Source organism: Colossoma macropomum, unplaced genomic scaffold (assembly GCF_904425465.1).
Source record: "Colossoma macropomum unplaced genomic scaffold, Colossoma_macropomum, whole genome shotgun sequence".
In the NCBI taxonomy this organism is placed as follows: domain Eukaryota; kingdom Metazoa; phylum Chordata; class Actinopteri; order Characiformes; family Serrasalmidae; genus Colossoma; species Colossoma macropomum.
This window is the reverse complement of record NW_023494792.1, coordinates 19,044,089-19,071,706: the sequence shown is the minus strand read 5'-3', so window position 1 is coordinate 19,071,706 and position 27,618 is coordinate 19,044,089. Positions and strand designations below refer to the sequence as shown.

Here is a 27,618-nt window from a genome sequence, read left to right as displayed (position 1 = left end):
GGTGATTCACCTAATTCTCCTATTCAGATGTACCCTAACATTGGATTCCCATTCTGATGATCCTGAAGGCTTGATTGACTCAGTTGTTAAATTAGAAGTTTGAAAATAATTAGAAATCAGGGAATGTAAGGGACTGTAAAGGTAACAGTACAGCAGTGAAAGCCTGTGGAATATTTTAGAAGAATAACTTCTTAACTGAGATGTCAATTAACATGTTGTGTTGTACTGGTTGTTGGCACATTCACTTAACCTTTCAAGGCTGATGCAAAAACGTGGCTATTTCTGCTTTTTAATCTGCTCTTCATCATTAATCACTTGATTTCTTAATGCTGTTAATCCTTTTACTTGCTATATAAAGAAAATTTGTAGGTTTTATTAAGTTTATGTCAAACCTTTTGAACAAGTGTTGTGTGTTATTGCTCTGAATTAACAAAGCAATTATAAGCTTTTACAGATCTGAATTCCGCTCTGAATGAGCTTGTGCATTTTTTTTTTTTTTAGAAAAATCAGTTCATTCAGCCATAAAAGAAACCCTATCTATCTATCATACAGTGATAGAAACATGGTAACACACAGAAAATGCAGATTCTACACACTTGATACACTGTGGCCAACATGAACACACATACCCCATAACTCCTCTGGCAGCAGATCTAAATGAGTTAAAGGGGCCATCGCCAAATTCTCAATATGGATCTCCAGCGGGGTGCTCTTTTTGATAGAGTTTACTGGATTTTCTCATACATTAGACAAATACTGCCTGCTTGTATACTTTTGGCATGTTGTGTAAATCAGGGATGGCAGTGATAGAGTGGTTGTTGAAGACAGATGTCACTTGCAGCGCTCAAAATTAGCTTTGGGACATTCTCTGAATATAAATGATTTCTTGTTTGTTTATTGTTTTCCAAGCTAAAGTAATCATTTATTCATCGATATTTATCAAGAAAATAACAACCAGCAATAAAAACCAGGTTTACTAACTGAAAGTCAAAATAATCTTGGTAATTAACTGAGAACTTAAGAAGGGAGTAAAATACTAAAACTTTAGTGGGACAAACATTATTATTTCTTTGCTTTATGTAAGTCAGTATTTAGTATTTTATATGTGTCAGTATTTTTTGTTGCGTTGTCCTTCTTTTGAATGACAGCTTGAGGTGTTCTAGGCATGAAGTGCATGAGTGTGTTATGCTCTGCCTGGCTTGCTGGACTTTCTCTTTTGGATGGCCGAACCATGGCGTGTGTTGAGCACATCCGGCCTCTTTCCATCACTTCAGTACATTTTAGTCAGGTGTGTTGGATGGTGGCTTTACAGGAGTAATAACTGAGATACTTGGATTGAACATGGCGTGTGTGTGTGCATTTAGATTAGTGTCTCAACATTTTTTTAAAAATAAATGGGAAGTTAAGTGACAGTTTTTAGTTTGCTATTGTGCAGCTGGACCAAAAATATTAATTTATAAGTTATAATGCAGCTAGAATGGTGTGCTTTTGAATATAGTGAAGCTAAATTTCCAAAATATATTACCATTACATTAATAATTCTAATAAATACATGATGATAGAAGTACCTCAAGACTAGTTTTGAGCACTGCATGTAGCTGATTTATATATCTCTAGCTGCAACATGTGCCTTCATTCTTGCCTAACACTAATTACCTGCTGGACAAATGATTTCTGCTAAGGGAACCTGCACTAAAGAAAACTGCATACTGCATTCAGTGTCAGTAGCTGGCTATGAGTTTCAGAACCCCCCTTGAGTTGATTCTGAAATTTCTAGAGGAATCCACAATGACAATGCAGGAGTTCTGTCTGCAATAACCTGGAGCTAGTTAATAAGACACAGTCCCTGCTGGGAGCTTTTGCCTTTGTGTGTGTGTTTGCATGAGTGTATGTGTGTGTGTGTGTATGTGTGCTTTCTAAAGGTCTCCCCAGCTGACTTAGTGAAGTACAGCATACACACACAGGCGGTCCTAAGCCTCGCATTCAGTACGAGACAACAACCTTCTCACTCTAAATCATAGAGAGGCTCAGGAACACAATGCGGGGCTTGTGTGAGGGTGTTAAGCTGTGCCCAGTCAAGAGGAGTCCATGCTTAATGCCAAGCTGTAAGAGTCGCACAACACAGAATGCACACACACATGACACACACACACCATGGAGGTTCAAAATGCAGTACTTTGCAAACAGACATCGATGTTTACTCTTTCACAGCAGTCACTGTTATGTCAAAACCTTGTATCTCCCTCTGTGTTTCTATTTTTTAACACCATTTAAAAAATGACAGCTAACCTGTACATTGTGTGAACGTTTAATTAGGAATGGGCCAATATTAAGGGTCCAGCTGACTTGGGGTAATGTCTTATTAAATTAACATCCATTAAAGAGGAATTTCAGAGAGTATTCTAATTAAGTATAATAATTAAATGGTCACGATGTAAACAAAATCATTCAGAGTGCTTTGTTGTGAAATGCTGCATTCTGGAGAAACATACCAGATCACAGTTGTTCATAATGGTAGTAATAGGAACCACATGTCTGAAGAGGTTAATGCCTCAAGCTTCTTACAGAAAGTTATTACATGAAATGATAACAGATACTTAATATGATGACTGAGATGTTGTTTTGCGATAGTTCTGACATAAAATTTTGGCCATCAACATATCTTTTAAAACCCATTCATGGCAACGTATGTGTGAGGACAAAATAGAACCCAAAGAAAACATATTTTTACTGCTATTTTATCATTATTAATATTGCAAATAAAACTCAGAAGAGTTCACTGCTGGTTGTAGATAGTAAATAAAATGGCTGTATCTGCACGGTAGATGTCACGACCCCTGGTTCTTATGACCACCACTGTAAAGAAATCTGGGTAACACTGTATTTGGAGTGGTCCTTGATGATGATTAATAAACTCTTAACAGATTATCAGTAACACACCAACAACATATCAGTGAAGTAGCAGTAGTGCAGCATCTGAATACACTGAAGTAAATATCTTGAAGATGCTCTGTTGATTCATTACTTACATTAAGTAGACGTATTGTTAATATGTTACTTCCATTACACAAAACCTAACCTTATCCAACCTTACCCAAAACCTAACACTGGCCCTAATCCTAACCTTAACCTCAACCCAAAACCTAACCCTAACCCAACCTTACCCAAAACCTAACCCTAACCCAACCTTACCCAAAACCTAACCCTAACCCAGCCTTACCCCAAAACCTAACCCTAACCCAGCCTTAACCCAAAACCTAACCCTAACCCAGCCTTACCCCAAAACCTAACCCTAACCCAACCTTACCTAAAACCTAACCCTAACCCAGCCTTACCCCAAAACCTAGTCCTAACCGTGGCCCAAATTCTAACCCTAAACTTAACCTCATCCCAGAACCTAATCTTGACCCTCGTATGTTTTTGACATGTTACTGAGAGTGTTTGTTTTATCTAAAAAGGACCACTGAAAAAAAGTGTCACCTAATCTGGTAAGTTTCAGAGAGTTGGTAAGTTTCTTTGCAATGCACTGTTTCACATCAAATCAATCTGAATGGCTTTATTTAGATCTCAGCAACGGAATTATGCTGAAAATCTGTGGAAATCCTCTTTAAAGTTAAGAATGCCTTTTCCTTCTCCTGTAAGTCCATTCAGTCGATTCTGATCAGTGTTTCACAAGAGGTTTTTGTGTGTGGAATCAAATGTTCATTTGTCAGACATGTTGTTCCTCTTTGGTGGAAGCTTGCAGTACATAGTGTGCAGTTCTAACATGAGATTGAAGATTTGTGATTTGACTGCATGTGTTTTTTGGTTTCGGAAAATATGTTTTTTTTTTTTCCTTTTCTTGAACACCCCCCCCCCCCCCCCCCCACACACACACACACACACACACAAACATGAAAAGGCTCCACTCCGGATGTTTTCATGCACACATTCACTTACATACTTACATACTGTACCTCACTGACAGAGAGCATGAGAGAGACAGAGAGAGAGAGAGGGAGAGGCAATGGGGGCTGAGAGGGAGTAGGGGAGGACAGAGCGTGCATGACGTTCTCTTTGATGTGTGTGCTTTACTGTGTGTGTCAGCCGGCTGGGCGCTTTGTTGCTCTGTCCTCTGCTCTAATTAAGACGTCCTCTCTGCTGCTGACGCCACAGAGGGTCCAGGCTGAAGACGAGGAGAGAGCAGCAGTCAAAACAACACAGTCTCCCGCTGGAGCCACACAAAGGCCTGAGCAGAGGGAGCTGATTTATGCTGTATGAAGCACATCTCAGTGACAACACGGAGCACGGCTTATCTAGTTTTGGGCTGACATGGGGCCTCTCTTCTACAGAGATTAGAAACGGTTAACAGGAAATGAAAACAAAAACCGAAAACCAATTTTTTTCTCAGAGCATAAATTAAAACAGTCACTTTCAGCTTCCAGAACGAGGACTTTACTTCAAAACAGATTTACAGATTATTAACATTATTATTTTGTTCCAGATAAAATTTAATGTTTCTGTAAAGAGTGAACCAAAATGAAAATGTTAGTTTTCTAATCTTATTTTCTATTATTAACAAGTTGACCGTATTTTAAAAATAGGGTAAAAAAGTTTTCGCTCGATTTTGTTTCTGTTTTTAACTACGTTCTGTGAAAAATATTGTATTTGTTATCACTACATGCATTTCCTACAGTACTGTGTCATCTCAGGTCAGAGATCACTTTTTATTTACTTAATTTCCAGTCAAAACAACCATTAAGCACTCATTCTTTTATTTTTCAGGAGATATTCCTGAAGAAATTAGATAAAAGATAATACACTTGTATAAGGAAGGAACAAAACAACAAAACACAGGACTTTCCAAAACTGGAAGTTAAAAAAATAATTAATAGATACAGAGAACATGGGACTCCTTGCAACAACAACCGTGCAAGACCTGGTAGACCACCAAAACTATCACTGTCAGATAAACAGCACTTAAAGCTTTCATCTTTGAGAAAGAGGAGAAAATCAAGCTCCACTCTTACTTTAGATCTGAAAACATCCACAGGTGTTTCTGTCCATCCTTCCACTGTCAGAACAACAACTCAGCGCTATGAGACTGAAAGGATGTGTAGCTGTCAAAAAGCCACTACTGAGACAAAAAAGAAGAAAATGTGCAAATCAAACAAAGAAGTTGCTGGTGTTCTCAGAAAAATGTGCTGACCATCTCAGAGTCCAGATCTCAACATCCTGAATGTAATTGGATTTACTTGCAGAAAAAACAACCAACTTCTAAAACTGAAAAATTTTCCCTGCAGATTTACTTGAAAAACTGAAAGTGAGTCTCTTGAAAAGAATGGAAGCTGTAATAAAGGCAAAGAGTAGACACACTAAATACTGAAATTTTTATTTTCTGTGTAATTTTCTGTCAAATATATGTCTTCCTTTTTTACCTGATGCTGAAAACTTTTACTTTATGACTAGAAACTAAATAAATGAATAACAGTCTCTGACTTTTGCACAGCACTGTTCATGTTTCTGCTCCTTGCTCTTTTGTGTTTAAGTGAATGGAGATTTTTGAAAATACATTGAGTGCATATGTGTGTGTGTGTGTGTGTGTGTGTGTGTGTGTGTGTGTGTGTGTGTACCAGACGAGGCAGCATTCCTCAGGGGCAGACGTTTGTGACGTATGTTTTTGTTTGCTCACTGTCAGTAGGATGTGACACCCTCCTTTGAACATTTTCCTTTTTTCTTTCTTCAGTGCCCTTTTATTTATTCCTCTTCTCTTCTCTTCTCTTCTCTTCTCTTCTCTTCTCTTCTCTTCTCTTCTCTTCTCTTCTCTTCTCTTCTCTTCTCTTCTCTTCTCTTCTCTTCTCTTGGTAAAGGTTCAATTCAGCATTCTCTATTCATGTGTGTAGAGCACCAGGCTGAAGCAGCACTTTAAAGTCAGAGATAAATCCAGAGGTCAGATGTTTATGGGCAGACATGAGGAGAATCCTGCTATCTCACAGCTCTACATCACTGATAAAAGTAATACCTACTCTAAGCCACCTGAAACAAAGCAAATGCCTTCTTTTACATAACTTAAAAAGGAGAGTAGGAAATTAAAATGATTAAGTGTTAGAAATGAATGTGGGATTTGAAAGTATGACACTGATTTACAACCAAGCAACAAACATTTTCTGGCAAGCACTCACAAACCCATATCTAACACACACACAGGCTTTTTTCCTGGTACTTGACATTGACCTACTTAATCTGTGTACTGTGCAGATTTTCAGTTTTTTGTGTGTGTTTCCACAGACGGTATTTCTGGGTTCACACTATGCAGGAGTACTTTGTAGGATATCCCTTTCAAAGTCTGTTAATCAGCCTGTGTGGGTTTATCTGTGTGTTCTCTTTAGGCTCTCCCATGCGCACAGATCTGCCATCAAAGTCATAAGGAGGATGCAGTACTTCGTTGCCAGAAGGAAATTTCAGGTAAAATTGAACACTTTAAATCTTGCATTCTTAAATCACTAAATTATTAATTCAGTATATCCATTTACAGTAACATTGCACATCCCTAAAGCCATTACTAGAAGTTTTTGATTGAAATTTTTGTATGCTGCAGTTTTATTTGCCATGTAATTTATTTGCAAAGGCCCTTAAGCTGTTGTTTCTGAACACCTACTGAACCATTTGCTGCATTTTCTGGCTGGCTGGTGTTATTTGGTAACTTGAATAACTCTGTGTCATGGTAACAAAGCGTGGAAGTGGAGGCCCAGGGGGATGCAGAAACACTCGGTGCTGGTGACAATAGCTTTTATCCATGGTTTCTGTCTCTGGTCTCCACAGCAAGCAAGGAAGCCGTACGACGTGCGAGACGTGATAGAGCAGTATTCCCAGGGCCACCTCAACATGATGGTCCGTATTAAAGAGCTCCAGAGACGGTGAGACAACTGCAGCATCCCTAGAGCTGTAGCTCTTCCTCTTCTCCCATCTGTCTGCACTGTGTTCCATTGGTGGAATTCTGGACGGCTCATTGTATATTTAATTGTGTCCTACTGTATTTTTGCAGGTTGGATCACACGTTGGGAAAGCCAGGAATGTTTCTGCCAGGTAAACATTTCCTCAGTCTGTTAGCTTTAAAAGAATTTATAAAGTTTTGAGAGTATTTGTATTATCACATATTATTATACATGTACAGAATAGGGTTCCAAACGACACATTATGCATGCACAACTATACTTAGTAGATGAATAAATTGCTGTATATGCATAGTCTTAGTCATAGTATGTTATCTTATCACAGAGGGCCTAGAAATTCCAGATCAGTACATTGACGGCTTTAGAATGGAAACAGTCACATTCCGTTGAATATATTTTCAAGATGATTACCAATTTTATCAACATATTTACAAAACATTCTTGTCTTTTCGCAGAAAAGGGTGTAGACAAGGAGTACTACACTGTTGGAGCCAGGCTGATCAGACTGGAGGATAAGGTGAGACTGCATAGTGCAGGCCGCGCTGCTGCTGATGTTCTGATGGCTGGATCTCCTGCTCTCTGATAGAATCTCTCACGTTCACACCCTGTATTTTGACTGGCCAATTCAGAGAAGGGTCACATACATGCAACAGCTTTCAGTCAGATCCTGTCAAAGGAGGCTGAAAGGACAGTGTAATCGTTATGTTGCAATCTCCACACAAAGCACCACAAGCATGACATGACAAGTTTTTTTGTTGTTTTGTTTTCTTTGTAGAGGAAGCCAGAGATGCTTTAGATTGCAGGCCTGGGTTCCTTAGAAGATAGAGCAGTTATTTCCGCTGCAGATTAAAAACTGCCCTTTTTCCCTTAAATTACTTTGTCTTTTGCCAGACAATTATATCCAAGTCCACTTGTAATTATTAAGTGCATCCTGTTTTATTACAGAAATAATGATCATTACAGAGATTAGTGCCTTGTTTAAGAGCGCAGCAGTAGTGTACAGCAGAAAGCAAGAATGTTGAAATCCTTTAAACTCCTTCTGAGGTAGAACCAGCAACCCTCTGCTTATTAGCCACTGAGCCACTGGTCATTATCTTCTACCAACTTTGCTACTGGGGGTGGGCGATGGTGTTGGTTGGGTGGTGACATTAACGTCATACTGCCAGGAAGTGACTGTCAGCAGGCACAGCTATTAGCGTAAGTAAGTGTAACGGAAGAAGGATGTACAGGAGTCAACAACATACCGTCATTCATCTTCCTGGATGCTGATCTCACCAGTCATCTACTGCACAACCTTTTTAATTTAGCTTAGAACTATGTGTAATGTTACGAAGACTGCACAGTTACAGCTGCAGAGCTGTTGTCCCAGTACACTGGTCAGTCCATACTACACATTCTACTTCACTGGTACAAAAAAGACTGTACTTAAGAAGTCAATCAAATCTATTTATCTATCGATACAACTAAATAAAATAGGAAAAATAATTAAAATAGGTCAAATGATGAAGCAAAAATAATATGAATATATGATAATAAAATTAATTGAAATAATAAATGCGGTAAAAGTCAAAAACTGTACCAAAACAAAAAAAAACTAAGATCAAATAAAACAGTTGCAGGACGAGTGAATGTGTTCAGTGATAGAAAGTTTAAAATGGTTGAGTGACACAGGGTGGACCTTTAGAGTGTCCTGTAGTTAGGTCAGGCTCGCTGCTGCACTGTAGCTGAAAGATCAGTAAAGGGTGATCCAGTCAGTGGAGCAAGTTTGATCATTTCAGTTATTTACTGTAAGCACTGATGTGATGTATGATGGCTTATGGCCAGTGAGTGCTTTATAAATAAACAGAAGCCAGTGTGTTTCCCCACGTACAGCTAGAAAAGACTATGCCACTTATTCATGGGTGAAGGACTGAATCTAAAGGTTTAGTATTAGCAAAAGCACATTTGTAAATCACATCACTGTGATCAAGAATAGATAATAATATTGCTTCAACAGTCTCTTTCTTAGTGCACATCAGGAAACACACATATGATGTGTAACATTGCATTATGAATACTAGTGGTCAACGTTACCATGTTTTAAAACAGATTGTACATTGACATTGTAAACGTATGATGAGAATTGGATTGCAGCTTCCCCACTGGATGCTACTTGTATGTTCAAAATATAAAAAAATAAAATAGTAAATAGAACAATATAAAAAATAGAAAGCAACGAATTAGTAACAATATTTATATAAGCTGCATACTGAACAGTTAGTGTTCAGTATAAGTAGCAGCAGTCAGGGTGGCATCAGCCATGGGCATCATATTTTTAATAATGTCACTGATGTTACTCAGTGAGTAATATAGAAAAGTGCCAGTGCACTGTGTGTAGTAGTTTATGGGTATTCAGCAGCGGCAATCAGGATAGTAGCAGCCGTAAGTATCGTGTTTTCATTCGTCACTGGTGTCAGTGCAGCAGGTAATGATGCTGTGATATAGAAAGTAAAACAGTGCTGTGAGTGTATCGGCTCGGTGGACTGGATCAGTACAGTAATGGCTCTTAGAAAGAAGCTATTTCTCAGTCTGAAGGTGTGGTAAGTGTAAAGAGCTTCTAATAGTAAAATATGACAGTCATCCTCTGTCATTGGCATTTTTGAAAAGTGGTAATTACAAAAGGTTGCACTGAGTTCAGAGAAACACAGATAACGTTCTCTTTAACAGTATGATTGTGCGTCTTAGATAAATGAGCAGGACTGGCCTGTCTTTCCCACAGAGGGATGTTTGTGAATGTGTGTGTTTTGGTGAGTGTAAAGGGAAAAGACAGCTGTAGTCAGACACAGACAGTGCAGCTCAGCGTGTCTGCTTTATGCTATGCAGGGTTTCTCGTAGGCCCTGGTATTATGGCACTCTGCCAAGCAAGCACCCATGCTAATGCCATGAACATCATGACCCAGACCTGACCCAGTGCACTCTGTCTAGCCTGTGTGTGTGTATATATGATTGAAATTCCTTCGTATTTCCTGTGAAATATTTGTTAGTTTGAACTGTAATCTCTTCCCAGCCCTGTCAGCTGTGTGTGAACAGGCATGGAGTAATGACCAGTGACAAACCAAACAAGCTGTACTGCTCAGCTCCATCTAATGGGCACTGGGCACTTTTATGGCCCATTTAGCATGGCCATGTTATAACTGCAGTCCTGATTAGTAGCATAAACCTGTGTTTAGAGGTGCAGTGTCATACTCACAGAGCTCATGTTATTATTAAATGGATGAGGTACAGTGGAACTAAATTCATGCTAATGATTTACGGGTTTAAGAGGAAAGTTGGCTTTCTGCTAATACCGTTCAAGGAGGCAATAAAAATAGATAGGAACCATCCTTTCTCTGTTCGAAAGGTGGAATGTTTTATTATTTTTCCCACCAAATAGGCCGTTCCCTATCAGTCAGGGAGGGTATGGACTAAGACAAGCTGAAGCACATAAAATGCATCTTTTTTTGGCAGTGTTGGGCCACTTGGCAGTATTTAACTTAAAGTAGTGATGGCTAAATACTGAATACAGTGTCCTAAATGTGTATAGCAACATATTCCATTACAATGCATTGAAAGTAATGTATTCAGAATGCATTTAGAATACTATTGAATAGGCACATGGGAAACACTCTGCTGTTGTTATTTTTATTTAACTGACACTGTTACTGGTTGGCAGTTTTCTTCACGCAATTCTTCTGAATAATTCACTAATTTGAATTAAGTTACAACATTCTCGACATTATTCTGACTCTCATCGCCTGCTTCTGTCCATTGCTGCTCCCATAATGCTGCTGCTGCTAAGCCAGGGGTCAGAATCCCAAACGTTAAGAAGAGCTGTTTTGTCCTTTTAACAAAACTCAAACCACAACATTTTATGACCATTTTAACATCTTGGCTGTAAATATGCCTCAGTATGTGCTAATGAGCTAGTATAGGCTAAAAAGTATAATATAAATGAAAATGCGGACTTACTTTACTCTGCTTTAAGCTTTAGCTCAGCTGTAGCTGCTTTTCCTGCATCTCCAGCAGGACAGTCTTCTGAAAAAGTAGAATAGTTTCTTGTAAATGTCTCTCAATGTTCGATTTTGTCATGAAGCTGAAGTCAGCATCTTATTCTCCAGCTGACAAATTAGAATCTGACTTCAGCTTTGTGACTTTTTAGTGTTTGACAGTTTCTCATTGCAGATTAAACGTATCAAGAAACCAACTGGAGTGCTTGTAAAAGCAAATAAGTCCATTTATCTCCAAATTATTGATGTTCGTCTAAAATGTTTCTCTTTGCCTTTTCGTTAGCTACTAGCTAGGTGAGATTGTTGACTGAGTTGCTGTGACCAGCAGTTTGCACGCCAACCTTCAGTTAATTAGCAGTTATACATTAACTCCAGCGTTTAAGACCATTTAATGTTAAAACTGTGTTTGAACAATCAGCAGAGCTAAAAATCTAATTCTGCTATGGAGCAGCAACAGGGCAGTAAAAGAGCCGCTCTGGAGCCACATGTTGCTGACAATTCAACATATCCGAGTAACAAAATCAAACAAATCTGATTCTAAAGTGGGTAGCTGTGAGATTTTCAGTTAATGACGTATGTAACTTGTCGTGAAACACAAGCACAAATTCAGTGTGACACCAATGCTTCTGGGAAGACTCAAAAGACTTGATTCATAACTGACTCATCGCACTGAATTATCAGTCTACTCAGGCTTTAGGTTTGCAGTGTTTAAAGTTTTAAACAGGCATTGATGGTGTAAAATATTCTAAAAATATTCTCCTAAAAATGTAAAAAGGTCATTTTAATCTTATACTGCCTTTACAGAATGTGACTTAGAGAATGTGGGTTAAATACAGAAACTTAATTTCTGTATTTTGAATACGTATTCTCAATATTGTTGTCTGTTACATCCCAGACCTGCTTTTTGGGCAACATTATAAAGCACTCCAATGTCAATCTTCACTCCCAATAAGAGCATTGCGCTGCTGCCTTAAGAATTTTTTGCATCACCTGCAAACCTTGCAGTGTACAACACATCATTGTTGTCACATCAAAATGTATGTTCATAAAACTAGACTCTATTCCTAGTACCTGTCATATCCAGCAATAATATACACACAATTTAGAGTGAAAATATCAGTGACATGACTGGTGATCGAATTTGAGGATGCAACTCTGCACTCGCAGAAACAGAAGTCTAGCTGTTATAGTTGAATTGCTTGAATCACTAACAGCTCTGTGTTGCAAAAGGTTTACTGATATCTTTGAACAGCAGTTTTAAGAAATATCTTTGAATCACACAGTTTGAGGTATGGGGGTCATTGTCAGTTGAATCTCTCAGTGAGCAGATGCTCATCGTGCATGATGATGAGTGTGGCGGTGGTGGTGGTGTGCAGGTATTTTCATGCCAGTGCAGTTTTGTCCACTGTATAGTTTGATAGTTCTCTCCATGCCCCAGGGCAGCAGGTGTGTGAACCGGCTGACCCTGACACGCATACACACACACATCTGGACTGAACATGTTTGGTTGTTTTGATTTTGCTGGAGCGGTGTAAAGGAGAGATGCTTTACAGACTGTCTGGAGGACTCCTAAGACTGATTAAAGCATTTCTCAAATAAGAACTCTGCAGCAATGTATACGACTGCTTATGGCGTATATAGCTTACACTGGAGGCGCTAATCTTGAATGTAAAACTTGTTCTGAAGGTTCAGTGTAAGTAGTAAAGACTTACTACTTATATGTGTTATGCAGTGTGTCTCTGATAAATGAAACATGGAAACTCTTAGACATCAAAAAAAGAAACTTTACTTTTACTTGGCACAGAAATTCCCCTAGAAGTTCACCAAGAGATGATTAATACTATAACACCAGTCTCTCTCTCTCTCTCTTTCTCTCTCTCTCTTCTCTGTCTCTTTCTCTGTCTCTCCCTCCCTTTCATTTTGTCTATCTCTCTTTTATTTCTTGCCATTAGCACGAAACCATTCGTCTTTTGCAGTGGTGAATGTTTTGAGGTGTTTGTCTGAATGGTGGGATGGTGAGTAATACTCTGTTAATATGTCTGAGTCAGACAGTGATTTATTCTACTTGGACAGAGACACATACGCTAACAAATGTTTCTTTCTGCCTGGACAAAGACACGTACCCCGATGAAGGTGTCTTTCTCCTCTCCCTCGCAACGACAGAGCCAAGACTCTGACTGCTTAACTCTTCATGAAGATAGATTGCCTTTTGTGAAGTTGCGTCTTGTACTCCCGTCTAGAGCTCGGCACGCTGACTAGACAGTAAAGGTTGATTAAGCTGACTGATGACTGAAGCGTTAACTAGCGTTAGCTTGAAAGATGACCAGGTCTTCTATGCAGCGAATAGAAGTTGTCTGGCTAGTCCATCCCATCTCATTGGAGATGCAACAAACACACTCAGCTTATGCCTCAGGCTTATTACAGGCTGAACCTAGATGACACAAACAAGACTGAACTTGTCAGCTTTATAGAGATGCGGTATAGGAAGTGTAGGCCTATTTTTTGTGTGTTTGGTTTACCCAAGAATTGCATTTATTTTTTTAATCTCAGTAACACATTGACATTAGTGTTGCTAGTACTTCATGCTCTGAAGTTAATCAGATTAGCTCCTTCCCAGGAATACCTGTGTTGACATTCTGTTCTGACAGAGAGTGACAAAGACAGTGATTACAGGATTGTATTAAAAACTAAGCTTTAAGGAGCTTTAAGCCCCCTCAAACTTCAATTATTTAATAACTCCATTAGTTGAAATAGTGTACACATCTGAATGAAGTAAAAGTAGTGTGTTACTTTTTTAATGTGTGTAACTGTAGTGGATTTTAAATCCACACTGCCGTTATACACATCCTCATCTGAAGCACAGAGCAGCTCCACTGGCCTTCAGAGCCCTGCTCTCCACACCTGTGAGAAAGCACTGAAGTCTAGACAGACATTAGAGACTGTGCAGACAGGTGTGGTCAGAAAGATTAGTGGTTAAAGGTGGGTGTCTCTGCAGGGTATGGTACAGCCCTGGCCCAAAGTGTGTCCAGAGGTGAGGGGCAGGTATAAGCATGTCTGAGTGGGTTAGAGCAACATATGTATCTGTATGTAAGTGAATTTCTGCACTCTTCCTGTTAATAGGGGTTGTATTTTGCATACTTGGCATGTGCAATAATAAGAACATGGGTCATTTAAAGCCGTTCCTGAGGGCAGTGTAAATTTCTTCACACTGTTGCGAGCCTTAGAGTTAACAGCACTCCCAGTGCACACATGCAGTGTTCCATATAAATAATGCTGGGATAAAGGCTGTGAGGGCTTCAGTGGTCTCCTGGGCTCAGTAGTGGCTGTTGGCAGCAGTGCTCTGCGGCATCCAGTGTGGTGGCTTTGCACTGTGAACACAGTAAAAATAGAAACATGTTTAAAATGAACCCCTGCACAGATATGTTGAAGTAAATCAAAGGCTGTATGATCTGATATGACACTGATAGTTTTACCATGTAAGGTGATTAACTGATTAATTCTCTAAAGTAGGTTTTTTTTTTGGTAAATGTGTTTTCCTGCGGTTAGATTCAGACTCAATTCTCAGGCGAAACAAAGGGAGGAAACTTGGCACGGCAGTCTGCAGTCCACTATACTCCTCACTCACCCTGCAGACCACAGGGCATGTCTGGGCTAGTGGCAGATCCCAGGACTTTCACTTTAGTTCAATGGATATCTGGCTGCACACAGCCAATCCTTTTTTAGAATGATCTGTACAGGAACCAGATCTAATCAACACTCTGATCTGCAGGTTCCTAAATGGTTCTTGGCTAAGATGTATGGTTCACTCAAAAACCTTTGATTGGTGTAGAACCAATCACCAAAATTACAGTTTAATTTACACAGATGGTTCTTTAAAGCTGCAGAATAATAGTTTTTGTTGTTCAGGAGTCAGGACAAAAAAAGCATTAAAATATGGTGTGTGTGAGCTGCTGTTATCCTGTAAAGTTTGAAATAATTGTCTAAAAGTCAGAGATGTCAGATTGGATGTCATTTTTCGACCCATGATATACATCTTTACATATTAATGTCACAAGCACAGGCTCAAAAATAGGTCTGACTCGATGTCAATGTTTCAAATCAATATTATGCTGGTGACGATATGAGGACAATAGTTGATAATTCACTACTGAAAGACACGTCCTTCACCAAGTTTTGACCAAGTTCTCTTTGAATTATGCTCATAATCGGATTCATCCTTGCTGAAAAGACCATCTGGATTGAACCTAGTGGTTTTGCTTTTTAATGAGAATTGGCTCAATGATTTCCAATAGAAACCACTAGTTTCCTGTAGAACACCTTTAGATCCCATTAGGAAACCATCAGATGCATTCAGAATCAGCCATTAGTCACCTCTTGAACTATTAGGATCCTTTACATTGTGATATCAACCCATTAAACAGCCAAAATGCATTACAAAATCATCAGGAACCAACAGAAACACATATTGGTTTTTATATGTATTTTCAGCAGGGGTCCACTCAGGCAAGGGGCCCAAATCACAATCAACGTTTGGATTTCCATCAAACAGGTCTCCAAATCCCTACAACTTACATAGTGCAGCTTTAAATAACCATTTATTAAAAAGGTGGAACCACAATTGGTCCTTTTCTATGGCAGGGGTGTCAAACTCACTAAAAGGGCCATTTTAAAAAATCTCAAGGAATCTGTGGGCCAGAGAACACCGATGTTTTTATTTAATTTTTAGTTAACATTTTGCTATAACCCAAACTGACCATTGTTTTTTTCAAAATACATCAAATTGTCAACAATAAAAGATAGGAACTTGTAGTAGACCTTGAAATATTACATGAATACTTGAAATATTCAAAATTTAAACATCCTCAGGATGTCGGTCTTTTAAACCCACCTATTTGCTTGAACTAAATGCCTGGCATCTTTTCTTTGCTGCAAGTTCATTGATTTTTTGGGCCCAATTTCTTAGCTGCTGAGCTAATGTTAAGCATTTATGTCGGTTTAACTGTAGCTGAAACGTAATAATATCATTGTGGCAGTATCACTGGTGTGAAATAGTATAGAATTGAGGTGTAACTGCTGTCCTATAGATTGTTGTTTGAGGAGAAGAGGCACAGCGCATGTTGTGTTGCAGTGCATGCTGGGGACTGTAGTGTAGCGTGTTGTGAAGCAGGCTAATATTAATAGAAAATTAAAATACTTTTGCGGGCCGGATAGGATTGCGTCATGGGCCTGATCTGGCCCGCGGGCCTTGTGTTTGACACATGGGTTCTGTGGCATCATTACAGAGAACCCTTGCTTGTACCTTCAACAGTTAGAATAGGAAATAAGTGTATTTTAACTAGTCATCCTTTGATCATATTTTTCAGTGGCAGAGGTTTCATCAAATGGCCAACATTTAGTGAGTAAAAATCAAAAATGTTTTAGTGTTGAATGTGGATTTCCTTCAAAGGGCAAGGGCAAGCACTTAAACTGAGCTGAACTACACTGTGTAAAAACAAGTGGTTTAAGGTTATTATTGTAAAGTCACCACAATTGTCAAGTCTTTTCCCCAGCTATTCCAAATTTCCAGTATACACAACCAAAACACAGCAATGCAAATACTATTTGAGTGCCTCTTACAGTCAGCTTGAAGTGGGTGTAAATGGTAAACTCTGTAAATATGTGTGCTCCAGTCCATTTCCTTTTTAATTTTCCACATTTGGCAGGCCTCAGGTTCATATTTTTACACATGCTGTCTCTCTTTGCCCACTACTCATTTGCACTCTGTCCCACTGAGACAAGGTAACATACTTTAAAAGGTTATAAACAGGTCAGTATGTTTTAAAATGAAATAAGTGCCTGGTTTTATTGGTCCCATAACATTTTCTTTTCTTTTTCTTCTCTCTCTCTCTCTCTTACGCTCTCTCTCTCTCTTTCTCTGTTTTATGATGAGTAGTAAGTAGTCGTAGTGCCGCCATTCTTTTCAGCCCCATTAAGTCAGTCTGCAGCACGAGGCAGTGCCATAAACTGAGCGACGCCACTCACTCAAACTCAGCGCAGTGGAACACCTAAATATCCCTGTCACAAAAATGACCTTTAACACATGTAAACAGCTTGAGTGAGTGGGAGTGTGTTTATGTCACTTCCTATTCTCCTCCAGCTTTTGTTTGGGCCTGACAACATGGCATGTTAAGATGAGGGACTGAGCTGGATACACTGATCTGCAACCTCCCTTACATTTAGATCATTTAGAATACTAACCTTTAATCCCTTTTTCTGTGCCTATTACAGTCATACAACCCACAATACACACTATCATGCCTATACCGTGTTGCATAACTGAAGAGCTGAGAATGGTTCACCACTCAAATAATACTAGGTCAGTGGTGGTCATGCGGTGGACCTACGGACAGGCTAGAGGGGGGCTGATAAATGGTGCAGCAATAGATGGGTTACGGTCAGTAGTTATCAACTTACGAAATGCGCCTACAGATGGGTGACACCTTAAAGGAAAACCAGTGTTTTAGTAGGGTGTTGGGCTACAACAAGCTGCCAGAACAGCTTCAGTGTGCCTTGGCCCAGATTCCACAAGTCTCTGAAACTGCACTGGAGGGATGGAACACCATTCTTCCAAAATATATTGCCTCACTTGGTGTTTTGATGATGGTAGAGGAGAGTGCTGGTCTAAAATCTCCAATACATGTTCCATTGGGTCGAGATCTGCAGATTGCAAAGGCCATAGCATAGGATTTACATCATTCATACTCATCACACCATTCAGTGACATTTAGCATATAGGAGCGTTGTCATCCTAGAAGAGACCACTCCTATTAGGAGTTGTATTGATTTGCAGTGACCCTCTAAGGTGGCAAGCGGACCTAAATTGTGCAAGACAAATGGCCCACTGCACAGCAGAGCCACCAGGCCTCCTCGCTGTAGGTGTGAAGTATTCAGGCCTGTACTGTTGTCTTGGTGTACGCCATGCATGCACTCACCCACTTGTTAAGAGTATAGTGAAGGATGACTCATCAGACCATATCACTGTTCTCCACATCCCTGTAGGCCAGTGCTGATGGTTTGTATACCACTCAACTTTCAAATGTCCATTTATTTTTGCAATGAGGGTTTTATCCACTGCCAGCCTTCTATAATATCCCTCTAGTAGTCCCCCTGTAGTCGTGGACAGACTGTTCTTTCTAACAGCCTGATCTTGTCCTGCATTGCCATTCTCAGTCAGCTGAGGCACAGTTGCTTTTTGTTTTTCTTTACATATTGTGGCACTGATCAGAAGAGTCAGTTGAGACCATAATTTCTGCTTGGAAATGCTCTTTAGTAAATGTCACAGGACAGAAAGTTCACCTCCTTGCACTTGAAATAGCTGAGAAGGTCTTGTACATCTATAAAATTCCAATTTACTGTAGACAGGCTAACTAAACCCACTACCGAGCACATAAACACACAGTAAACAGATAAATGTATCTCAAACAACATAAGCAACAATAATAGTCTGTTTTATTGATGGTGCACACCTCCCGTGAGCCACTGCTCATGGCCCTTTTTGCATGCACAAAAGCTGCAGTGGCAGAGCCACAGTATCGCACTAATGTATGAGCATCACAATGATTGAAAGTGCAACAATTTCCAGCCCTATTTATTGATATATTTCCCACAGATCTAAATGCAGATGTCTCTTTAGTTACGGTTCCTTTTGAAACACTATCCTTTGTGACTGAATCTCCTGCCACCCGTGCCCTCTTGATGAACCCTCTTTCAAAGTGATCTTTTTCTCTTGCCATCATGAGCCAAGGTTCACTGCTCAGCATTTTTATATATGCCACAGAGCATAGTAGGATGTTTTGTAATTGATTATTTGAACATTCAGTACACCTGTCTGGGAGCATCTATACTCTTTGTATGTCTCCACTCATTTTTCAGGTTTTGGTTTTTGTTTAATTTGTCAACTGTCTGTATATAGGTGTTTATGGTAAAATAGCCGATGAGTGTAGGTACAATGTAGTTTAGTTTCTTAGAGTTACTAAATGATTAATAGTTACTGAGTAAAGAGAATAATGACTGAATAATAAAACTGTAGTTTAAAGCTAAGAATGCATGTACCAGAGGAATTTTTTTGCTCAAATGTTGCTCTTTAAAGGCTCAAAAGCCTTAATGGTGATGCTCCGACAACTCTTTAGGAGAAATAGCATTAGACAAAACTGAGACATGAACTACGGAAGAGATAAAGGAGAGATGAGAGTTTAGTGGCAGATAAACACAAGTGTTATTATTTCAGAAAATCTGAGCACAGTGTGTGACTTCACTGAGATCTCTGCTGAAACTAAAGAGGAGACGCGTGTATGATTACTGAACTCTTGCTCAGGAGAAAAATCTGAGCAGCAGTTCAGAAAAAGCCTCATTTATCTTTCCATCTGATCTTATTGTGATCTAGGAGAAACTGCAGAGATATTAAGAAGATCTTTTTTATTTTTCTGTCCTGTGTGGAGGGTTCCTTTACTAAGAAAAACATCACTTACGCAAGAAAATTAATAAAGCGTTCGATCGCTCATCGCTGTATATTGCGGTCATTTCATGATTTTTTTTACTTTTTGTTGTATAACAGTGAACTCATGATAAAACAGCACTGTTTGATGCAAAAACCTATGCTTTGTAAGTACTTTTTGGTCATCAAATTACCACGGCGCTGGATTGGAGCTCTTCTCGTGCTGGGGATGAATTTCAAATGTCTCTATTACATTTGAAATTCTATTCCTACTATGTAGGAATTTAAATACTGGATTCTGCACTGAAGAAACAGTCATTTGTTCACTTAGCCACATCCACACTCCATACATAAATGATGCACTCTTTGGCTGTAGAGGCTAGAATTTCTAAACTTTCATAGCTAGCACACCATTTGGGCTTCAGCCTGGGTTTGAACCTACTTCTGTTTGAAACACAGACATTTGAAATGTGTAATCCATTCAAGTGATATATTTAGACTTTTATACTGCTGTTTAACACTTAATCATACTATAAGTACTTTAATTCAAGGCTGTGGTATTAATGATAAAGTTATTTAGCCTGTTAACTATCTTTTAGCCCGTTAGCTAGTTGATCAGCCTAGTTCTAGTTAAGAACATAAGTTGCTAGCCCCAGAGTATAAACAAAAAACGGGTTCTTACTTCATCAGTACATTCGGTGCTCCATGTGAGCATCGAGAGAGTCAAAGATTATTCCATTAACAGCACAAGGATTTTTTCGTGCCGTGGCGCAGTAATACACAGTTCAGTTGTTGCAACATGGTCATAAGTGTGTGTATATCATGGATTTAACAGCGACATCGAACATGGCTCATCTAATCAGATTTTAGGACCAGCACTATCAGTTTTATAATAAAGATTTTCTCTATAATAGTTGGATCGTAACATGGTGTCCAGAGACAGAAAGCTGTGTTTTAGCTCTTTTGAATGTATATTGTTTGAGCACATAGATCACAGTAGAATTAAAGCATAGAGTTGGTTCTGGTTAAGTTCATTTGACCTGTGATGGTTAGGAGGTTAAGGAATCAAAGAAATAAACTGACTTTTATTTATGAGATGCCACCCTTGAGAAATGTTATAACCAGTGGGAATCACCTTTGACGGAATGCAGTATTGAATTCTGAAAATGCACTCTGGATGTTTCTTTTAATGCTGTATGCTTTCCACCAGAGTGCACACACCGACACAGATTGCTGCTTTTGTCTAGCTCTTTTGTATGTGTGTGTGTATGTGTGTGCGTGTGTGTGTATCGGCTCTCTGTGGTTAACCACCACTTGTGTTAGCCTGCATTACTCGGCAGCAGCACCGTTCACATTGCTGGGCCTCTTTTCTTTCTTTAGCACGATCGTGAACCCGGGGGGAAACCTGATCAGCACTCCACCCTCCAAATGATACGCTGCCAGCCACTACTACAATAACACACTGTGTGTTTTTCTCTCGCTCTCTCACGTGATCCATCCGTCAGACAGGCTGCAGCCATACCCAGCCAGCCAGCGAGCAAGGGAGGGAAGTGTTTTTGTTTACTTGAAGCAGAGTGGAGCTGAAGAATCCTGTCACTGTGTATATGTGCGTAGTTGCCTGAGTCACATGACCCCTGTGTTTTCTCTACTAGGCTGCTGTGATGAATGAAAATCACTGCTCTGTGTCAAAGAGTAATCTGTATCACTTCTCACCATATGAATATGGAATGTGTTGTAATATGTAAATAGAATATATTCTAAAATAGTTTCAACATATTGCATTGTTGTATAGTTTTGCAGCTGAATGCTAGTTTTTTAAAATAATAAGTTTGTTTATGTTATGGTTGGTTTAGTTGAATGCATTGTGAATTCATTCCAAGCATCCACATCACCTAAGAAAGCAACAAACTCACTGCTTTCCAAATGACTTCTAAAGCTAAAAGAGCAAAAAAGCCTCAAAAACGTCACGGGTGGGAGCACTTTATCAGATGAAAAGGTTATCAGATGAAAAAAAAATGCTGAGTGTAAAATATGTGAGAAGAGGTTGGTATAACATAGAGACATGACAAGTGATGAATCAATTATATAAGTACACTCTTTAAAAAAGGACAATGTACTATGTAAACACTGTTAAAGTTTCAAAATGTACCGCTCACCACTCTCCAGTTCTTAGAGTCTCTATATGAAAATTCAATTGTGAACTGTGATTATTACACTCTTAAAAAAATATCCTTCTTCAAAAGTTCTCTATAGAACCCTTCTATATAGAACCTTTTTGAAAAGGGTTCTATATAGCACCAAAAGGGGTCCTTCTATTGTTATGATGTTGAGCTTGTAACAATAGCAGAACCCCTGAATCATCTCAACTATATAAGTACACTCTTAAAAAAGATGGTTCTTCAAGGGTTCTTTAATAAAGACTCTGGTTCTATATAAAACCATGAACACTTACTGCATGCAAACACTCATTTGCATGCTTAAAGTGTTCTTCGCATGGTGAAATGGTTCTTCAGATTGATGGGGAATGTGCTTGTAACAGTAGAGAAACCCTTTTTACGCCTGTATAGAACTCTTTTCAAAAGGAACCCCTGGAAGAAACATATTTTTAGTGCTTCTTTTCTGAGAACCACCATCCATCCAGCCTGCACCCTTTTCTGACTCAGTTCTGTCAAATAGCTGCTTCAGATGGCAGTGACTCTTTTTACTTCATTTCTTTTCTAATTAAACAGTTTTTAGAGGGTTTAAAACTTGACAGCCCAAACAGAAGATCTGTTTATTATACTATATCAGTCACAAGTTTTTACTGCTGTATCAGAGAATAGTCTCCTCCACACACTGTTAGTAGAGCACAGAAGCTGATCTGCATAAATCACACCAACAAAAACATCAACTTTTAGTAAATTATTATGTGAGCTATAGTTTAGAACACTATAGAAATTGGGACTGTGTGATTTGACTGGATCTCTGTGGAGTTCGCTCACATGCAAAGAGAAAAAAAGAAGAAAAACTGGTTGGAAGGGCTTGTGTTTTGATGAGCGTAATACGCTTGTCTAGGGCAGCCAATGTGGACAGAAACACTGATTAAAATGAAAGTGCGTCTGTTCTGCCAGGCGGATGAGTAAAAATATGACTAAAGGGTGATTTTGAGATTGAGTATCCGAGTGCTTATTTATAAATATCAACGAGTATTAGAGGTCTGTAAAATGCTGCTTGGCTCAGCCCTATTTGTGTCATTCCTGTACCGCTGTACTTTGTGTCCCTTTCATATCCACCCATTAAAAATAAGGCTGTAGCAGGCAATCAAGCATCAGAAAAACTGATGACATGCGTGAGTCGTAGAGTGCTGTGGCAGTGAGGGGACTCTAGTGTGGGGGGAATGTGATGACGCAGTGAAAGACTCCAGACTTTGTGACCCGTGCCGGTTTGGTAACAGGGTTCCCTAATGGCAGGGTTGGTGCTCGTTTCACTGAGAGTGAGTAGGGTGAGGGTGAGGCTGTGTGTGTGTGTGTGTGTGTGTGTGTGTGTGTGTGTGTGTGTGTGTGTGTGTGTGTGTTTGTGTGGAAGGGGGGTGCTGCCTTAGCCTCAGTGGAGCCACTATGGAGGAACAGAAGCAGAGTAATGAGGGGGTAGTGGTTTGGCACTGAATGTACATACACGCACACACATTCTCTCTCTCTCTCTCTCTCTCTCTCTCCTCTCTCTCTCTCTCTCTCTCTCACGCACATACACACACTCCTAATGGAGAGGTAAGGGCAGGAAAGTTGGTGTCTTGTTAGATCATTTCAGTCTTGTGTCTGTTGTGTCAGTTTATTAACTTTCCATGCTAAGATGCAGTTCATCCTTTCTTTAAAGTGCCCATATCTTGGAAAAGAGTATAAAGGATGATGTACTAAGTGAACACTGTTAACACTCAGTATACAGTCTCTATATGAAAATTCAATTGTGAACTGTGACTATTACACTCATAAAAAAGATGGTTCTTCAAGGGTTCTCTATAGAACCCTTCTAAATAGAACCTTTAGGTAAAGTGTTCTATATCGCACCAAAAAGGGGCATTCTATTGTTATGATGATGAGCTTGTAACAATAGCAGAACCCTTTTTGGTGCTATATAGAGCCCTTTTCAAAAACGTTCTATATAGAACCATCTTCAGCACATTCTAAATCAGTCTGAAGAACCCTATCACGAAGAACCTTGTAATCATGCAGAGGGTTCTTTGAGAGTTTGTGGTTCTATATAGAACCATTTTTTTGCTAAAGAACCCTTGAAGAACCACCTTCTTTAAGTGTGTAGAGCCTTAAATGTCAAAAACACCATCTGCTAATATCTTCTTGCATCCCTAGAGAATTCTAGTAATATATTAGCACTAAGCTAATGGTGATTTCACATGATTATTTTTGGCCATTCTAGATGAAATGTGAACCTGTAAAGCTTGTGAAACATGTTCCATGTTTTATTTGAAACCTGTCACAGACACGTTAACATGTATTTTACCTTGTATATAACCAGTGTACAGTAAGACCTTCAAGTGCCCTGGCATTCGCTTCTTTTTCTTCTTTTTCTTCTTTTTTGTCTGTTTTTTTCTCAGCAACAGGTTCTTATCAGCTACACATCTTTTCAGACTCACAATGTTGTTGTTCTTCTCACAGTGGAAGGATGGACTGAAACACTTGTAGATATTTTTTAGATCTGAAGCAAGAGTGGAGCTTGATTTTCTCCTGTCTCTCGAAGCATTTGAAGGAATAGTTCGGCAAAGATTAAACTTACAGAACTTTCCAATTATCCCAGATGTAGTCAATCAGTCGAGACCTCTGTTGATGTTCCAACACTAGAAGTCAATAGTCACCCATATCTTTTCCGTAAATACATCCCCAAAACTTTTCTCAACCCACTTAAACACATCCAGGTCCACATTATTGTTATATTATTGTTTGCACAGACTTGTCAGTGTGGTTTAGCATGGCTTACTGTGAACTATAAAAATGTACAAAACTTCACAGTATAGCTGAACTCTGCAGGCAACTATTTTAGGCAATGGGTAGTGTACCGAGTTACACCTCCCTTTGGTGGGGGCACACATCATGGAGGTATATGGACGCCACAAATTACGCGTTTGTACAGTGATTTCTGTTGTTCCTTTTTATAAATAATTATTAGTCTTGAATTTTTTAAGGTATGTATTTATAAATAAAAACAACAGAAACTGCAAATGTAATCTAGTGATATGTGTGCAGGCAAAGGGGAGTCAGCTTCTGCAGGGGAGAGGGGATTTGCCACAACACCTGTAGAAGAAGAACAAAAAAAGCAAAATCTGGACAGCAAACATGTTTTGGTGTCTGTGGTAAGTGGAAATATGGGAAAAATTATTTTTCACTAATCCAATCTTTCAAAGTGGACTATATGGGGGAATATGGGCCCCTTAAGCACAAAAAGGAACAAACAAAGGTTGCAAACCGTGTCTCCTCTATGATTTAGGTTTGAAAGCAGGAAACTGCAGAAACATTTCATTTGCCTTCAGAACACAGATAACAACGGATTAACAGCATATTCTTCATTGTAAGGCTGATCATATGTCTCAAAGTGCACACCTGTGGAAAAAGGCACTTTCTTGGAACTTGGCCCAAGAAATACAACTTGCTTACTCATTCAACACTCAAAGTTGGGCCATTTCCTACATGTTGTTGTTCATGTGATATCTGCACTGTCTAGTACACCTGGCAAGATCTTTAACCCCTTAAATGGCCAGGACCCACTGCTGGGCCCAAAGTATTATTACACACCTCTATAACCTAACCCTTTAGTTACTGGATAATAGTGTGTCATAAGCCTGGGATTTTAAGGGGTTATTTCATCTGTCCCCGTCTGTCCCAAGTTCAGAATATATCATGTTGACCTGATACACTTACAAGCCGTATTATCTATGCGCCATTTTAACCTGGCTAGGCATTGATCAGCCAGACATTTAGGGGTGGAGTGGACCCCTTTGTTTTTGAGTCACTTTGTACTTTTTTTTGTCAATGGGCTTAAAGGTATTTTGGACGCTTGGAGATTCAATACCTATTATGTGCACACACAATTAGCCAGAAAATAGCAGGGTAATCAGAGAACATCTATTGTTCAAGGTTGTTTGGTTGTTAACGTTTTTGTTCCCTGGCGTACGCGCAATGGCAGGTGATTTAGCACGCTTGTCTACATGAGTCCTCATGTTTAATCAGAGTCATTAATGTTGCTCAGCTGGCGTAACCCCAGAGTTTACTAAGTTCATTGACACTTGAGACAGAGCAAGTTTACTCTAAAGCCTCCTATGGTTTCCTGTTTTCAGTACTGCTGTCCCTGTGCAGAGTACAGCTTACTGGGTGTTAAGGATACTTTTACACAGTACTCAGGAGTTATTTAGCAATACTAAAGTGATGTATTACACCCCAGAATATGCAATATCAGCACAAGAGTGAAAAGCATGTATAGAGAGATCTAGGAGTCAGAATCAGTAGAGGCCCCACAATACAGTATTATCACAATTCCTTAGCCATGATATGATTCAATTGCAAGTTTTAAAGATTTGTGATATCCTGAGCGCCTGCCCTTTTGCCATTGGACTGCACAAATTCCCTCCTTGTCAGCATGTATAATAATTCTATTGTAATGTCCTCTGTCATTTTTCAAGATCCATTTCGTGAGGTGAGTCAAAGCTCAGTCTCTCTGGGAAATACACCTAGAGTGGCAGTTTAGGTTCCGCTAGCCCCTTCGCTCTCTGGCACGCCTTCTGGTGCGGTACTGACTGCATATGAAGATTTTGTCCTAGTCAAATCTGACCTGACGTGAACGCACGCATCACATACAGCAGTAGAAATCATACCTCTTTAAAAAGTGGCACATTTTCACAATGTGGTCATTTCAAACAGTCAAAAATAAAGTTGGCAGTAAGGGGTGCTACGATCTTGCCAAACCATTTTTTTCCTTTTTTGTAAAAACATAGATTTAGCCCTGAGGGGAGCTCTTGCTTTAAGTCATTGATTTCTCATGTTTTATGGCAGTCAAATAGAGTCCTGAATAATACTACCATCTTGAAGATGTAATATTGCTGGTTTGGTGCCCTGCTCTGGCAAGAACACATTTATGTCAGCCTGTAAATGTGTTATTTTAGGCTGCTCCAAGCATCTTTGGGTGAGACTCCTATCACTACATTTGCCTTCTTCTGAAACATGATAAGACTGTCTCCCTGGATAAAAGTGCATGCCATATGCTATAAATTAAGTTCTGTTTAATTAAGTAAGTAATTAGGGAAATTTAGTTGAATTAAATTATGTTTAATTGACATTCATGTTTCTCTTTTTGCCCCATAAAATGTCCTGAGTATGTACGTTATGTCTGTTTTATCTAATTAAGTTTACACTTTTTATAATCTCACTTCGATCGCTCAGTGTTCAAAAGATTTCCTCTTACCAAGGTCACCTCTGATGGACGTGTTGGCCACCAGAAAGAAACAACTTGGACAGAGAAAATAATAGATTTTTGTATTTTATTGAACTACCAAATGAGCAGTACACATAGGGATGGACATATTAACAATATTAATAATTAAATAATGAAACATTAATACTTGGGCCTTCAGGTACCAATAGTATTTACCATCCAAAATATGGTGATGCTATGTTTTATTAAAAATTAAAATTAAAAAAGTATTTTCTACTGCTTCTATTGAGATCTATATCATACTCATAGAACTATAAATGTGTTGCTAATTTTAGTTTTAACAGTCATGGTCTATCTCAGTGACATTTCATATTCCAGAAACATCCCAACATTAATGCAACTCAACTCCTGTTCCAAAGTTGGTTTCGGAGTGTGAGCACATTTCGAGCTCCGTCTGTCAAAATGACTGAAATTCCCATCTAAGGCCCTTAAAGATCCCAGTGATTAGATCATCCTTTAAACCTCTCATCCTGTGTCATTATATGTGTCAATACCTAATCCATTAAAGCCACCAGTCAGCCCTTTCTCTGGATGGGAAGCTCATTTGGGTTCAGCAGGAATGGCAGGAATTCTGGCTTTCCAGTGAAACTCCAGATTCAGTCACTCGGGCAGATGCTCTTTGATAGCTGCCATTACGTAGTGCCATACTGTGGTTGCTTAATTTCTGATGACAGCATACTGAAGGGTTGGGTAATGTCCAGGGAAAATCGCTAGT

General features: G+C 39.2%; 1 protein-coding gene across 1 annotated transcript in view; it reads left to right on the top strand.

The window, feature by feature from the left end:
• Window positions 1-27,618, top strand: part of kcnq1.2 (potassium voltage-gated channel, KQT-like subfamily, member 1.2) — a 157,568-nt gene that overhangs the window by 84,013 nt on the left and 45,937 nt on the right. The window contains exons 15-18 of the mRNA XM_036576391.1: window positions 6,369-6,444; window positions 6,802-6,896; window positions 7,025-7,065; window positions 7,388-7,449. Coding sequence (XP_036432284.1) covers window positions 6,369-6,444; window positions 6,802-6,896; window positions 7,025-7,065; window positions 7,388-7,449 — 274 coding nt within the window. The remainder of the gene's footprint in view (window positions 1-6,368; window positions 6,445-6,801; window positions 6,897-7,024; window positions 7,066-7,387; window positions 7,450-27,618) is intronic.